The sequence below is a fragment of the Dipteris shenzhenensis genome, chromosome 7, assembly GCF_047967505.1.
Source record: "Dipteris shenzhenensis isolate YYH24624 ecotype China chromosome 7, Dip_SZ_1.0, whole genome shotgun sequence".
Taxonomy (NCBI): domain Eukaryota; kingdom Viridiplantae; phylum Streptophyta; class Polypodiopsida; order Gleicheniales; family Dipteridaceae; genus Dipteris; species Dipteris shenzhenensis.
In genome coordinates, this window is record NC_141602.1 from 15,646,626 (window position 1) to 15,663,881 (window position 17,256).

The 17,256-nt window shown below is 43.9% G+C and overlaps 1 protein-coding gene across 1 annotated transcript; it reads left to right on the plus strand.

The window, feature by feature from the left end:
* The first annotated feature begins 411 nt into the window (after window positions 1-411).
* Window positions 412-7,492, plus strand: LOC147899998 (uncharacterized). The gene is made up of 3 exons (XM_087377575.1): window positions 412-656; window positions 6,226-6,382; window positions 6,467-7,492. Exons 1-3 carry the CDS (start codon window positions 567-569, stop codon window positions 7,243-7,245), a joined length of 1,026 nt encoding a protein of 341 aa, XP_087233701.1. The 5' UTR covers window positions 412-566; the 3' UTR covers window positions 7,246-7,492.
* The last annotated feature ends 9,764 nt before the right edge of the window (window positions 7,493-17,256 follow it).

Sequence of the window (17,256 nt, forward strand, 5' to 3'; positions counted from 1 at the left end):
TGTAGCCAGTTGTTCTTTATGTCCACTAGCAACTGCCAATCGGAGTGCTACAATTGCAGGCTACGGCTGAGGGCCACTCCTTTAACGTGGGGAACACCAATTTGAAGCAACAACAATGGAAAACTGATTCCGAGCGTGGGGTTGAGAGTTCGAACGTGGTGCGGCGGTGTGTGGGTGCAAACTGCCCTTGGCGATGCTGTCGAAAAATGCGCGAATGTGGAATCAAGAAGGCGAGGGGTAGTATCCGAAAACACAAAAGAAAAACACACAAGGAGGCGAGGGGTACTATCCGAAAGCACAAAAGAAAAACAACTACTAACCCTTACTAATCCCAAGCTTGATTGAATGATGATAATGGGAAGACTCTAAGGGAAGCTAGTGTGAAGAAGGAAGGAAAATCATGTTATGTGTGGTGTTGTTCTTGAGTTGTTTGTTTGTTAGGAGGGAGCAAGAAAATCAAGCCAAAAACACAAGAAACAAACAAAGAAATAAAGAAACAAGGAAAGAAGATCGCCATAGCCAATCGCCATAGCTCAAGCTCAACAAGCTCAAGCTTCACAGCTTCCATGGCGGCCTCCTCCTCCCCTGCCCCCGACCTCTCCTCGTCTGCAGCTTACGAAGACGACACTCCCGCCCCTCCCGGCTGGAAACGCAAGGTTTGAACATCCCCCACATCCATCTTCCTTCTCCCAATTCAGCCTGCCTTCAGCTCGCTTTCTTGTATCGCTTTTTACGTACAATTCGCGCAGTACCGCTTCTGTGCATCGCATTCTTGCCTCTTGCATGCTTCGTCGCCTCACTCCTTACGTCGTTTCGCTCTTTCCCGAGCTCGTCCTTAACGTTGCTTCTCAATATTTTGTCGCTCTAGCCGCGCCACCTGCATGACTGACCGTCCTGCAGGACCTTGGCAATTAGAGAGTTCGGACTTGCTTTCTTGGTTCATCTTGAAGTTTGTATCTTGCATACATCAGACGTGATTTTTGAGAAGCTCGCAGAGTTTGAACCGTTCGTAACATCGTCCTGCAGCTCATAAATGTACGTTCGAGAGAGGGAAAAGAGGGAGCGAAGGGTTAGTACCGAATCCAGCCTTGCTTTCAAGCAAGGGTTTGGTTGTACGGTTTCTCTTTGGGATGTTCTTTGGGTTGTCAGCTCAAGCACGCGTACGACCTCCCCCAATGTGGAGCATTGGGAATTTACGTCATACGCAAACAGTGCAAGCGTGTGTGATGCCTATTCCAATAAGGACTTGTTCTTTGGCGTCAAAACCACTTATAGCTTTGCACGAACATCGGATAACTTGTTTACGCGGAACGGTTGAGTTCGATTTGTTCTACAGCAATTGAACAATCTTCTATCGCTTCTTTTCCACGCTTCAGATCCTGAATTCATCACTTTCATCTATAGGAACGAAAATTCAGGTTTAAATCACGATGAAGGCATATAAAGAAGAGTCGACATGTTGCATATGCTAAATGCTAGTATTTGTTGCGCTTTTACGACCACTAATAGCCTTTCGCGTGCCCATAGTTTTGGCAACAGCTCTTCTTTATCGTCTTGCTTGTAGGCGTCTTGAATGCTGCAAGTCGACATGTCAGGTGGGTAAAGGCTAATAGAAGCATGGTAATCGTTGCGTAGTTACCATGCAGCTGGCCGTGTGCCAGTTTGCTGGTCTTTGTTACCGTAGGCCTATGAGTATGTGATATTTAGGAGACTGATGATTCGTACGTTTGGCTTCTTTAAAAAAAGATTCTCTAGCAGCTTAAAACTTTAGCTCTGGCAGCCTTCATGAAGCCAAGGGAAAGAAGCACTATCCTCCTTGCTGCAACATCTCTACTCCGAGTGGAAATATGGGACATTGTTTGTTGTAGCATAGCTGTTTTTTAGCTCTTCCTCCTGCATCAATATAGCACTATCCTGTGAAGCCGCTTCATTTCTAAATATGCTAATCAGCAGCGGCACTTTGTTGCCACTGGTCTGTTGAACCTGTATTAGGGAGTATTTTAACCATAGATTAGGGAAGTGGTTAACGACTTGGGTTTGCAGATTGATTAAGGTTGTTCATGGAATACAAAAGGCACTCAACAGCATTGTATACTAACTTGACTCAAGTGGCTTTATTTACTCGTTTTGAAGTATCTTGACTAAAAGTAAGGCACATGCTAGCAAGCTACGGGGAGCCTCTGTCAAGAGTTGTGCGGGACAAAGCAAGGTTCCAGGTACTTTTAAGGGTAGCAATATAGTCTTGCAGATAATTTCGATTGCTGAAATACTCTCCACTTTTGAATTTGAATAGGCAAGTTTTTTCTTCTGGATAATAAGGGAAATGGAGAATTCTTTGCATAGAAGCATTGCATGACAAATCTGGTTGCACAGGATGACCATGTCCTCAAAGGGACAACAGTGTGTCATAGAGGCCGGGAGTCCGACACATGGCTTGCAGACTGGCACTCCAGCCTAGTGCAATTCAAGAAGGATTTGCAGAATGGTTGTTGCATCTTTCTGGTATCTGATTGCTACAACATGGTGAGGCACACATTGTATGGAGCTCCACCAGTGGGCGGATGAAAGTTGGATTAAAGCAGGAGTACAAAGCAGCTTGCAAACTGACACCTAGCCCAGGGCCATCTGGAGAGGGATTGGCAGGATTGCTGCATCTCTGTGATGTCTGATTGCTGTAACATGGGAAGTGCTTTATTGAGTTCTATCGATGATCAAACCAAGGTTGCTTTGAGGTAGCCCCTGGACGACAGAGCCATTCAAGGTGGTAAGAGCCCACTTGGAGTGCCTCTTTTTTCTTTCAACCAAAAGAGAAAATGTTGCCTGAACTGTCATCATCCATCACCACCTCTATTCTTCCTTCCTGTGCACCTTTTGAGCCAGCAGTCCAGAAACTAGCCACAGCCCAGCATCCAGGTCAGCCATACCAGCCTGCAAAAGCCATAGCCATCCACGTCAGCCATAGCCATTCTGCGAAATCCCAGCAGGCAGGCCCCTCCTTGCTCACCTTTGGTAAGAGCCCACTTGGAGTGCCTCTTTTTTCTTTCAACCAAAAGAGAAAATGTTGCCTGAACTGTCATCATCCATCACCACCTCTATTCTTCCTTCCTGTGCACCTTTTGAGCCAGCAGTCCAGAAACTAGCCACAGCCCAGCATCCAGGTCAGCCATACCAGCCTGCAAAAGCCATAGCCATCCACGTCAGCCATAGCCATTCTGCGAAATCCCAGCAGGCAGGCCCCTCCTTGCTCACCTTTGGTAAGAGCCCACTTGGAGTGCCTCTTTTTTCTTTCAACCAAAAGAGAAAATGTTGCCTGAACTGTCATCATCCATCACCACCTCTATTCTTCCTTCCTGTGCACCTTTTGAGCCAGCAGTCCAGAAACTAGCCACAGCCCAGCATCCAGGTCAGCCATACCAGCCTGCAAAAGCCATAGCCATCCACGTCAGCCATAGCCATTCTGCGAAATCCCAGCAGGCAGGCCCCTCCTTGCTCACCTTTGGTCATCAATTTGACCCTCTTTGCCCCACTCTTTGAGGTTGCAGACTCTGGTCTGCTTGTGCTCCCTTGCCGCAGCCCCCCGCCCCCCCTTCTCTCTCTCTCTCTCTCTCTCTCTCCGTGTGTATAAGCCATCCTTCCTGACCAAGTTTTGTAACACCCACCTGGGTCTTTGTGGTTGAGGCTCTGGTTCATGTCGTCGTGTGTGTGTGTGTGAAATTTTGGCATATACTGAAATTTTCAGTTGATGTAATTGTAGCACCTTATTTTGAGGTTGCTACTCATATAATATAATCAATCAAAGATTTCACCCCAAAAAAAAAATGTGTGTGTGTGTGTGTGTGTGTGTGTTCGATTCCTAAGAATCGCTTGGTATGTGTCGATTTGCTCCTTGGCATTGTTGCTTTGAAGTTAAAAAACATCTGTGTGTGTGTGTGTGTACCCTCATCATCATTAAGACAGCCAAGTCAATCCTCTGGCAGCCCCCCAATGCATACTATTTTCTTATTCTGTACTATAGCTTGCTGCTCTTTTACTTCTGCATTAAGATCTGCTTTATTGATTTTGTTGCGGCCACCTCTTTCTTTGACCATGGAAACGAGTGTTGGTGCTGGTGGAAATGTGCGACATTTTCGTATAAAACCTCTACAGTGATTTCCTGCTTGCCATTACTCTCCATTTCCTTCACCTTTCTTCCAAGGGCTGCAAGCTGAAGCCTGAGCTCTCTAGCTTCTTGCTGTAGGTAATAAAACTGTTTAGCTGGGTCTAATCTTTCGCTTGAATGTTAGTGCATAGGGACTGGGTGTTGCTGCAATGGTAAAGTACAAGGGCTTGCTGCTCGGGGTCGAGGCAAACAGTTGTATCTTAGGGTTGTTGGTGGTCACAATGGCCTTCTCTTTCTTGGCTGAGCTGACTCGAGTGTTGATCATCTCTTTTACCATGGAAACATTTGTTGATGCTGGTGGAGATGTACTATATATTTGTATAACCTCCACAATGATTTCCTGCTTGCCATTACTTTCCATCTCCTTCATTTTCTTCCAAGGGCTGCAAGCTGAAACCTGAGCTCTCTAACTTCTTGCTGTAGGTTATAAATTTGTTCCTGTGGGTCTGAACTAATCCTTCGCTTGAATGTCAGTACATAGTGTTGTTGCAATGGTAGAGTACTAGGGCTTACTGGTCAGGGTTGAGTCAAACAGTTTCGTCTTAGGGAACTCCATATTGGCCTTCACAAATCTGAGAATGTCCTTGCTGAAGAAAACCCCCAAGCTGGGTTCATGCCCGCCTGGGGTGACTGTGTGTGTGTGTGTGTGTGTGTGTGTGTGTGTGAGAGAGAGAGAGAGAGAGAGAGAGAGAGAGTTTGAAGGAAGCAATCCTCGTTTCCCTTTTGACCCAGGTGGTACTACAGTTCATGATGCTCTTGCACGTGACACCCCTAGGATCTAGGAAGGTAAGAGGTTTACTTTTCAGCCCATAGCTGGCACTTCCCAACAGAGTATTAGAGTCTCAGTTGAGCATTGCTATTCTCTGCCATTCCATGCACCAGGCGATGGTGAGGGTAACGCTCCTGCCTGTTAATGAGGAGCAGCAATGTTGGGGAGCCATAGTGGAATGCAGTTGTATACAATATCCCTTGTTGTGTCAATGGGTACCAAAAATGCTGGGACACTCAAATTGAGAGCCAACATCGATGGTAGACTGTTCGTAGGTTAGTGGATAGCAGGAGTACCCACACAGGAAGACCTTGCAGAAAATGAAACTTATGGTCAACAGTACATGATAAGCAGGGGCTGTTACTGCAAGGTTTCGACTCTTGCATGGTTACTCATTCAAGAGACCTTTTCACTTTGGATACAGAACCAATTGACATTGTTTTGGGATGCGCCTGAATGAAATCTCTAGGGAAGTTTAAGAAACTCAGTACGAAGACTTTGTATACATGGATGCTCAAATATGTGTGGGTGTGAGGATTTGTATGTGTGAGAGCATATGTTTGGTCTACACTCACTGTTGGGCGCTGATGACGTCAGTGGGGATGTCATAGTAGCTAGTCGCTGCTATGCGTGATGGAATTTATGCTTTTCAATCTTGTGAGTGACTATCATGAGATTGAAACTGCAACCTTTTGTGTTTTTAGAGGATTAGCTTGGGCATGTTCCTGGAATCACCTAGATATAGACATAATTGGATATGGGGTTTGCGGCTTGCCTTTTACTAGAAGACGATAGGGGATATAAGGGGCATTTTGGGATGCCTCTTAATTATGAGGCCTCATAGCTCAAGGCATTTTAAATTTATACAATGCAGGCTGATCCCTATGCGGGCAAAAAGGGGATCAAAGTGGCCCCTTAAAAGGTCAAATGCATGAGGGTTTGGCCACAATCACATAATTCCACTTAGCTGAGAGAGTGTTACAGAAATATTCTTACGGCAGGTTGCACTCACTCTTGCATCCTTCCACCCTCACACACACTTGTTTTCCACTTTAAGCTTGGTCCTTGCTTGCTGATGACTAAACAGCTGTGCCAAAGCACGATTGTAGTAAGAGTGAACATAGCAGAATGAGGGGTGCTTGATTTGGGCATTTCTGATCTGTTCGATTTCATGTGATTCCCTATGATCATTGTCATTTCTTTGCTCTCATATATCCCTTTCCCTATGTATCTGATTAATATGAGAAAGCCGGTATAACAGAGTGTCTAAAGTGCTTGTTGTTTTCAACTATGCTAGCTCGTACCACGTATCGGGAAGGGGTTAACCCCCACAAAGACCGATGTCATTTACATTGCCCCTGAAGGTGAAGAAATCAAGTCTAAGACACAACTGCAACGGTACTTGAAAGCCCATAAAGATGGGCCGGCAATGTCAGAGTTTAACTGGAGCTCAGGTATTTTGTTTCGTGCGTTTCGCTCTCCTTATGCATGTTTTCTGCTTTCAGTTTTTAATCCAAATTATGTTGGCTCATATTTAGCGGAGACACCAAGAAGATCTGCGAGGTTGACCTCCAAGATATCCACCAGTCCGATGGATGTAGAAATTAGGCCACAAAATAGCAAGCGAAAGTCTGCAGAGATGCCTCATGAGGAGTCAAATGTGGACAAACCTATTCCTTCACCAAAGCGTACTAAAAAGGCAGGCAAGAATGTAGCTGTAGAAAGCAATGATGCAGGTGGAAGATCTCCTTTAGGGAGTATTACTCAAGGCAAGGAAGCCGTCATGGAAGTCAACAGTGAGGGAGGGAGTTTCTTGAGTACAGAAACAGCAGAGCCTGTATCAGCTAATGGTGATCTACAGATAACTAAACAGGAGGAGAATGCCAACAATGCCAAGGACATTCGGGAAGAAGAGAATCATGAAACAGCAAGCAAGGAAGAACTCACCCATCAAGATAATGGAAAAGATTTTAATTCAGTAAGTCCAGGGGAGACTCAAGGTGTATCTGAACCAGTTAATGGCGAAATCACAATTGAGAAAGAAGAGACTATGCTGACCGTGGATACCTATAGGGAATCACTTGAGCCCCTTAACATCAAATCCATTGGTGAAGAGGAGGATCGGGAGCCTCAGAGAAAAGCTGTTCACAGCACTTTGGTTGAGTCTTCTTTGACCACAGAAGAAAAAGAAAAGGTTTCAGGTGATGCAAGTTATCATGAAGAGCATTCTCCTGTCGTGGAGATAGCCAAGGATGATGAGTCGTCGTCTATGCAAAAAGACATCCATTCTGCTGATCTAGTTGGGTTAAGCAACTAGCTTTTTTGGCACTCGATTAGAGCCCTAGTGGGTTGGATGAGCTCTACAAGACAATCCTGGTGAGTGGTTTAATAGAGTAGTAGAGGAGAGATGCACTGCCATGGAAAATATTACTAACCACAGATGTAGGTAGATAATGTCTAGACTTCATGCCCTGTACTTCTTGTTCTTGTTGTAATTGTCTGCATTCTGCATCTACGAGATCGTTCAGTATTGTTGCCTTTTCAGAAGGGCTGTCACTTTGTGTGCACACGTGCGTGTGCGTGTGCGTGTGTGTGTGTGTGTGTGTGTGTGTGTGAGAGAGAGAGAGAGAGAGAGAGAGAGAGAGAGAGAATTTGCATTCTGTATCTCTTGATTGACTGGGTATTATTAGGGGTTCAAAAGGGGGATCACCTTGCTAATCAGTCACCAATCTGTTGCTTGGTAGTTGGAACTTGGTAATGTGGGTAACCTCATCTTATTATATTTTGATACTCACCATCTGCATCCCAGGTTCCCAATGAGAGTTGAATGCAGGAAGGAACTAAATATATGTCGATTATGATTTCTCATAACGTTTGGGTGGCTTTGGTAATGTGGAGATTGTTATTTACAAGAAAATGTGACATGTATCTTTGATGTTGTGAATGTTGAATCTCATAAAACCTAACTGCTAGAAAGGAGCTCAGTTAGACACAAATTATGGGTCTAATCATAACTTGAGGCTTTTAAGTAGCTTTGCTCTTCTATGCTAGATGAGTCCACCTTTCACTTTTTGAGATGACAGACGTTATTGTGTTTATTTCTCTAGAAAGTCTCTGATCTGAAAGCGTCACACTTTTTTTTCCTTTGTACCTAAAGCCACACACACAAAAGAATAAAACGATGGCTTCATTCGAGGAGGCTAAAATTGCCAGCTTAGCTTGGAGGTGAAAATGTGATACACAGCAACCTCTGGGAGCATACTGTGCAGTGATTAGCACTACTTTCACTGCTATTTCTGTGAAGAAAACACAACAGGGAAATCATTGCACTGAAGTAAACATAAGTCACCGTTTATAGGGCCTGTTTAGGCTAAATGTATGTTGTCACTCGTCAAATTCCTAAAATCAAGCTCGTTCCCAAATGTCTTGTGCACCCAGATTATGCACAATTTGTATGGGATCCACAGAAGCAAGCTTTCTTGGATCCTCAGCTTCTGTTAAGTGGAAAGTCTATATTGGGAAAAAAGACAACACACTTACCCGACAGAAGAGGAACAATGATTAAGAAACAATGTTTGATATGATTTTACACATCGTTTGGCGGAACCGAACTGTGCAGATTTCATTCGATGGTTTATGCTGAACAGAACAAAGAATCTGTCATTGAATCTACAATCAGAATGTGTGTGATACTAAGATAAAATTCCACACCTAAGCTTTCAGGCTTTCCTTGTTGTCAAGGTCGAATCTTGCCTGATGGTTATCTGAGTTCTTTTCCCCCCCCCAAAATAGGTGCTGAACAACAATTGTCTTGCATCTTGCTTCATATTGTCTCTACTGCTTGCCTAGCCAAACAAGTAGTGCGTCGGACTAATACAACCAATGAATCTCTCAATCCGTGAATGTAATCAATCCATGCAAGGCAAGCCTTCTAGAAGCTCTCTTGGAAGCCTTCGTACATTGTTCCTATCAGGTGGGTCGGCTACCCTACCCAAGTTGTCTTCCTTGGTGCACTTCTCGTAAGATAGTGGATGGAACAACATTTGCCACATGAGTTCCTTATCAGTTTCTAGTCATAGACTCTTTGGCATAAAAGGTGATCTAGAAACGATTGCACATCATCTATGGAGGGGCCCTGCGGCCCAAGGATTGCTTTTTGAAGATTCAATAGCAAGGAATTATGGATTCGATATGTTTTCACGTGGGGTATGGTAGCCTACTTGACGGAGGGCTAGGAGAAGAGAACCTACTATTTCGTTCTCTTCTGCCCTACATTGGATCCCCAAAACCCACTCTCACTCGCTGGAGTCTCCACTGGGTATACTCCTTTTTGCCCGATCTCTTCCCTAGTCATTCTACCATTTCTGATCGTCTTCGACGCAAGTCCCCGACATCTCATCATCGTACGGGTCTAGCCTCCGCTTCAAGGAGGAGCATCCGTCCTGAAAATCGAGTATATCGCTCTAGCAACCTGTGTGAAATAGTAGGCCGTGACAAGAACTCAAAGAGGGACTCCTCTCAAATTCGCCAAAGCTTGTAAGTGCCCCTCTAGCTGATGGGGCAGCCCATGGATTAGTGGGTGCAGTATCCTATGTCGTTTGATTGATGTGTTGAATGCCGTAGGACGAGTCACCGTCCTCGGGGTGCAAAAGGATGGGGGACTGCATATTCAATGTCCTCCCTCTACCAAAGACTACTCAACTTTACCTCCTTAATAGCCCCCCCCCTCCCCCCGCGAGAAAAAAAACTGTATTAATTAATTAGTTGACGTGAGGGGGGTGGGGGGGCCAATTAACCTAAGCTTTTGTGAAATGATTAATGGAAGGGTAGGGACGAGTGCCAGGCGCTGCAAAAATCTGCGAAATTCTCGAGTGTTCCAGATGTTTTCGTCAATCACCTCTGGCAAGCCATAAAGGGGGAGAAGGCAGGGCTACGCGGTGAGGGAAGGGGGAGGCGGAAGGGGAGAGAGGGGAGAGAGAGAGGTGGGCTGGGGGAAAGAAGACGGAGGGCAGTGAAACAGAGGCCAGGGGGGCTGTGAGAGAGGATAGGGAGTACAGTAGAGAGGTGAGGAAGACGAGGAAGGCAGAGGCTAGAAGGGGAGGGTGAGCGGGCAAGGGGCCTGCGGCATATGGGAGTGGAGGAGTAATTAGCAATGTTCATTAGATTGCACTTAGTCACTAATTAATAGGATACGGCAATGTTGATTAGATGCTTACACTACTGGCAAGATTTGCCATATACCTGCTAACAGCTCCCACTGCAAAAGAAATATATGGATGTGTAAGCAACCATGGCATACATCAAGCTTCCTACTGCGGATGCATAAGGAATCTTTGCCATTTCAACCCGCTCCTCATCTGACTTAGGGTTGTCCGCTTGGCTGAGTTTCACATATGGAGGCAACGGAGTACTTATGGAGTTCCTCCTCTCCATATTGAAATGTTCAAGTACCTTGCTAATGTACTCTTTCTGTGACAAATGAAGTAGTTTCTTGTTCCTATCCCGCACAATCCTCATGCCAAGTATGTGACTCGCATCACCCAAATCCTTCATGTCAAAGGTCTCGTGCAACCTTTTCTTCAAGGCATCCACATCCAAAGTAGATTTCCTAGCAATAAGCATGTCATCAACATATAAAATCAAAATAAGAAGGCTGCCATCTGATGCCTTCTTTGTGTAGAGGCAATGATCTGTCTCACTCCGTGTGTACCCTTGAGATCGCATAAATGCATCAAACTTATGGTACCACTCCCTAGGAGCCTGCTTCATACCATAAAGACTTTTCTAAAGCTTGCATACCATCCATTCTTTGCCCTGCACAACAAACCCCTCTGGCTACTGCATATAGATGTTCTCATGAAGATCTCCATGTAAAAAAGCTATTTTTACATCCATTTGGACAAGCTCCATGTCCTCTCTGGCAACCAATGCAAGCACTATACGAAGGGTAGTCATCTTTACCATTGGGGAAAAGATCTCATCAAAGTCAATACCCTTCTCCTGCTTAAAACCCTTGGCTACCAACCTTGCCTTATACTTAGGCAATGCATCTGCTGGAGACATCTTTAGCTTGTAAACTCCATCCAAATCTAGTCCGACTTCGCCAAGCGCTAAAAGAAAATGCTTTCCGATGTCGGCCCGACCCGCACCAACACTATTGGGGGCCCAATAGCACCTTTGACATCGATTCGACGACTAAAGAATAATCAAGATCCGATTGCACTCTGCCATACACCCAAATAGCTCCCACAGCTCCGACCACGAGCACCCAACATCTATCAAGCCACAAGCCAAACATATGGCAGAATTGGGGCATCATTTGCACAGACTAACACATGCATTTAAGATGAGGAAGAATCCTAAGAGCTGACCCAGAGCACAAAGATAGTGCCTCAAACAATGTTCTATCTAGCTCTGTGCCGAGTTTCACAACTATTCAGCCAGGATACTCAATATTGAGTGCCCACTTAGTGCACAGACGATCCCAAGCTGAGTTGTCCAGCTCTAAAGAATCAATGAGCTTTGACGGAGGTATGGGTGAAAATCCCAACCTTAGAGCATCTGTAGCTCCAAACTCCAATTCAGTACATCCTCAATCACCTACTCCTTCCACAACATGTCAAATAAGGGACTCATTTGTAAACATGCTAGGAAGGTTTGGGCTCAGTGACCCACCCGCAGAAATGGTCAACCCATTTGTTGGGCAGACTAGGGCAATGGCAGAGCCTCAAATGCTGGCCCAACCACCGTGTTCAGAAGCAATAATCAGCGAACCAAGTCCCACGATACCTACTATCAATTAACCCCCATTGTATCAATTTTTTGATGATAGACAAACCTATGGGGATGGAGGATTACCAGAATTCAAGCGACTGCGTTCGAGCGAGGTGACAGTTCGAGCGAGGACTTTCATAAAATTGACATTCTAGTGTGATGATTTATGTATAAAAAGTAGCATGCATTGCTTACTTTTACAGTTATTGTACTACCCATGATATTATGAGGAATCAATTGCCTTACATACAAACAACAAATTTTGAAAAATGTTTTGCAATGTTTTTGCAAGGGTCAAGGAAGAAGGAGGGGTCAAAGAAAGGGGTTAGAGTATGTGTTTTTCTTGTGAAATTTCCATTTTCAAGGCAAAAGATAATGGGAGGAGGAGCCTCCCAAGAGGCCGCGATATCGCGGCTTCTTAGGAGGCTCCTTCTGCCAATTTGATTTGGGCCATAACTTGGTCAATCAAACTCCAAATATGGTCATGTTTGTAGTCAAAACGATCAAAATGATATGAATGAATCCATTTATCATGTTAGAATGCCTAAATTCTACAACTTTAAAAAGTTTGTACATATCTTTGTTTCATTAGGACTAAACCTTATCAAACTCTTATATTTTCTTAAATTTTTCACATATAGAGTTTGGGTCCTTGGTTCTCTCCCTCCCTCCCACAGGTATATACATGGTCATGGACATATGAAGGTGATCCATATTTTGTTAGCATCATGGTCATGAGGTGATCAATAATTTATTAGCTCCATAGTTTAAACATTTTATTCATGTTATCATTTTGTGTACAAAATGGATCATATCATATGGGTAGCATAATAATCGATGAGCTACATAGTACAAATAGTTTTTTGTGAAGGATTTTCATAGGAGGAGCTTCTATATCATGGATGGGACTATTTTTGTTTGTATGTAAGTCCACAAAATAAAGAAACCCGTTCAACTCACGTGCTACCTTACATAATTTTGAGTGACTACCTCGAGGTGTAGACATTGCAACATTTCCCCTGTTGTATTTATTGAATGATTTCTAACTTGCATGGATTTATTATTTATCAAATAATAGGTTTTCTCTTTGTATGTTGGCAATAAGTTTTCATTTGGTATTCATTGAATCATTGCTGATGTATGGACTTATCAGTTATCCCCAATAGTAGGTTTTATCTTTGTATGTTGCCAAGAATCATACGAAAAATAAGTAAGAACAATATCTTATATGCTCATGTAGATTCAACCATTTCTAGTAAAAAACTATTGCTACTATAGGTTCAGAAAAAGTTCATCACAAGCATCGCTCAAACTCTGGGCTCGCTCGAACGCAGTTGTTTGATGTTTTGACTTACTCATGGGGATGGATTTGGACCCATAGTCTCACAAGAGTCCCAAATGCTAGAACAAAGGTGGCACAAGATTAACCTCAAAGGCCCACAATTAAGATCCTCCACCTTGAAAGCCCTTATGATTCCTCCTTGGCAACAAAACATGGGAGATATTCCCTACCCAACTACTACCCCTTATAGGCCTATCCCTGCAGGGAACATAGCACTCCCTACAGGACCTCCAGTCCGCCATCCTATTAGGCCCAACCAAGCCCAAGTCACAATGCAAATGCCTAGTGGGTCTGGATCCTCCTGTCCCAAATTTATGCCATCAAATCCATGGAACCCTTCATTAGTACTACCAATGTACGAGATATGGCCCACCATTACACAACCTCCTCTTGTATCACAAACAGTCCTTACAAACAAAGCTATGAGAATCCTAATGCAAGCACTAGGAAGGGGTGATGCAATGCCACTCCATCTTTTCTATAAAGGGACACCAACCCATCAAGGAGCAAGCTTGCTGTCACAATCTCCAAGATAATCACCAAACTTTGTAGGAGAAGGAGACCCAGTCTCCCATTTTGAGAGATTTGAACAAATTTGTGAGACATTTGGTGATATCAGGGATCTAGACAAGACCAATTCTTTTGGCTTAAGCCTTCATGGTAGGGCTAGACAATGGTTTTGAGCCTTGATGGTAGGAGTTATTTGTAAACATGCTAGGAAGGTTTGGGCTCAATGACCCACCTGCAAAAATGTTTAACCCATCTGTTGGGCAGACTAGGGCAATGACAGAGCCTCAAATGTTGGCCCAATGACCAATGTCAGAAGAAATACTCAAGGAACCAAGTCTCACGATACCTACTAGCAATCAAACCCCATCATATCAATTCTTTAATGATATACAAACCTATGGGGATGGATTTAGACCCAAACTCTCACAAGGGTCCCAAATGTTGGAACAAAGGGGGCACAAGAGTAGCCTGGAAGGCCCACAATTAAGAGCACCTCAAAAACCCCTATGATTCCTCCTTGCCAACAAAAAATGGGAGATATCCCCTACCCCTTATAGGACTATGCCTACAAGGAACATACCACTCCTTAGAAGACCTCTATGCCTACAAGGAACATACCACTCCTTAGAAGACCTCTAAGGAGTGGTATGTTCCTTATAGGACTATGCCTACAAGGAACATACCACTCCTTAGAAGACCTCTAGACCATCTTATTAGGCCCAACCAAACCCAAAGTCATAAAGCAAATGCCTACTGGGCTTGGATCCTCCCATCCCAGTTCTATGCCATCAAATCCATGGAACCCTTCATTAGGACCACCAATGTATGAGATAGGGCCCATTGTTCCACAATCTCCTCATGTATTGCAAATGGTAATTACAAATGAAGCTATGAGAATTAGGAGAAAACCTATCGCAATCTCCAAGCTAATCACTAAGTTTGTAGGAGGAGGAGACCCAGTCTCCCATATTGAGACATTTGAACAAATCATGTGAGACATTTGGTAATATCAGGGATCTAGACAAGACCAATGCTTTTGGCTTAAACCTTGATGACAGGGTTGGACAATGGTTCTGAGCCTTAGGCCTTGAGGAAAAAATAAATTGGCACACATTGCATAAATCTTTCATTGTGGGGTTTGCCCCTAGGGGTCCCAAATGAAGCCCGATTAACCAACTTTATGAGGTGAATTAGAAGGAGACTAAATCCTTAAGAGACTATATTGTTAGGATTAATGTATAAAGTTGTGATGTGAACCTCATGAAAGGATGAGTGATGCATAGCTTCTGCCATGCTTCCTTGTAGGGCTACGTGATGCTAAGCTACACAATCATCTATTTTCTATGAATCCCACATCGTTTGAGCTATGCAACAAGACAACAGTACAGCTAGGGGATAACATGTGGCGATACACCTAGACATTGATCCCACATCCTTAGCTTCCTCTAATATGTCCCAAATAACAAAGGATTCAACCTCAAAAGAAAGTAAGGATACAAGCATGACGTCCAAGGTGCTAAACATGAAAGATTTGGCCACAGATCTATTAAACAAGTTGAGCCAACAATGGAAGATAGAAGAACCAAAAGAGGCTCCTAGCAACCCCCGTCTATTTCCATGAAGAGAACATATGGTGTGGGGTATGAAATGGGAATCGTCCCACTAATGAGTGCCCCTGTCTTAGAGCCTGGCCAGCTCTCTACCCCAAGGGTTCACCTCATAAAATTTTATTATACTACGTGCATCCAAAAGGAGGGGTATTTTAATTTAACTTTTTGGAGAATTTTAACAAGTTTACAATAATAGAGAGGGATTTTTAAATTCAGCTTTAGAAAAAACTCACTTAGTTCATATGTAAAGAGGGGTGTTTTTATTGAGGGGAAAATTTTAGTTGAGGGGTTTTTTAAATAGCCCTTGAACACACGTGATACATAGGGTTTCTAAGTAGTGCACCCCCCGAACACTCTACTATGCCCATTGTATTTGTTGGGGAAATCATGACACATCCCAATGTCATTATCCTAGGGTGATTCTGCAACCCATGTATCAACGAAGGCCGCATCTAACATTTCCTACACCACCCAATCCCTCCACTCAAGCACAATTGGCAATACCAGGAGCCACATGAGCCAATCAAGGGAAATTTAGGGCTCAAAATATTCCACTACCCCCGCCAGAGTACTGGGACCTCAGCCACCACCACCACAAATCACGCCCTTGAATCAAGTCTTGGTGGAAGAGCTACCGAGTGATTGGGGTGACCCCGAACCTACCTTTAGTGGAAACAACTATATCCAATATGGTGACAATGCAAGTTGGTCCAACATTATAAGTCACTACGTTATACAAGATGGACAATACATTCCGGTCTACCAAAAGACACCGATTTCTCAAACAATGGGAGATATTTACAACTTGACCAAGACAAAACCCCTTCAATGCCTTATTTTTTTGAGGGCCACACCTAGCCAATGAGTGTCCATATAAGGGGCAATCTAACCAGTCGATCACATTTGCACTAGCATCTAATACACCACTGCATTGTGCATTGGGTGTGGTGTGGACCATCTTTTTAAGGATTACTCGATGAGAAGGCCATCTAAGACCACAAGCCTTAAATTTTTAAGTGTTGAAAGAGTACAAGTGTCAGTAGTATCCTTGAATGTAATCATGAGGTTGCAAGCTAAAGCCCCTAATAAAGAGCTTCACAAACAAGCTAAAAGGGATAAAGATAGCACATCACAGACTAGGGAGGCAACTGAATCAGCACGAGTAACCCCCAAGGGTGCAACGAAGATTTGGAAGGGACATAAGAAGGTCATCATCTAATATGGGTCGGATGAAGACATGGCCTCGAGCTAGCAAAATCCTCTTCCTCTTGTGGTACTTTCTCAAACAATAGTAGCAACAAACACTTGCATGGTGCAAATGAGGGAACAATAAGGGGCTCCTCCCATGGCGAAGCCACAACACCTAAGGGTCATCGTGAATATCCCAACCCATGGACAATGTCTCACCGAGGTGCAGAATTTGGTATACATATGCCAAGAGGAATGTGATAAGAGGCTCAAGGCAAGCAAGAGTGCTGATACAATTCATCCAAGACATGAGATAAACACTCGAGCCTCAAAAGCCTTGTAAATACCTGAAAGGATAGATGAAGAAGGTGTATCATGACCTCAATACAGGGAGCCACCCTACTGCAATGGACGTTTGAAGAAGAACCCACCTTGCAACAAGTAAAGAGGGATGACATGTCCTTATATGGATTAGGAGAGTTGAAATCAATAGGCAAGGAACCTATCACTAGTCCTCGAGACTTGCAGGATTAGTCTCATCATTCCTATCCACTATGATCAAGATGACCATCGCAACACTATTATAGGGTAATCCTACTCTATGGAGAGCTCTCAGATTGGATGAATTGGCAAATCGTGACACCCCAGTCCACTAAACATGAGAATATTGATTCTCCTAATCAAGGTCAAGACCTTACAAGTGTTCCCGTCAACAAGATGGACCCATAATTTGAGTGTGATGACACGAACACAGTGCTGCCCATCTCCTTCCATGATCAACAAGCTATAATAGTCTTAGACGGAGGAGTAGGTGTAAGCATTATCACGAAACAATCTTGGGAATAGTAGGGAAGTCTCGATCGAGAGAGTACTTCCTTGGTAGGTAAATTGATGGAGGCACAAC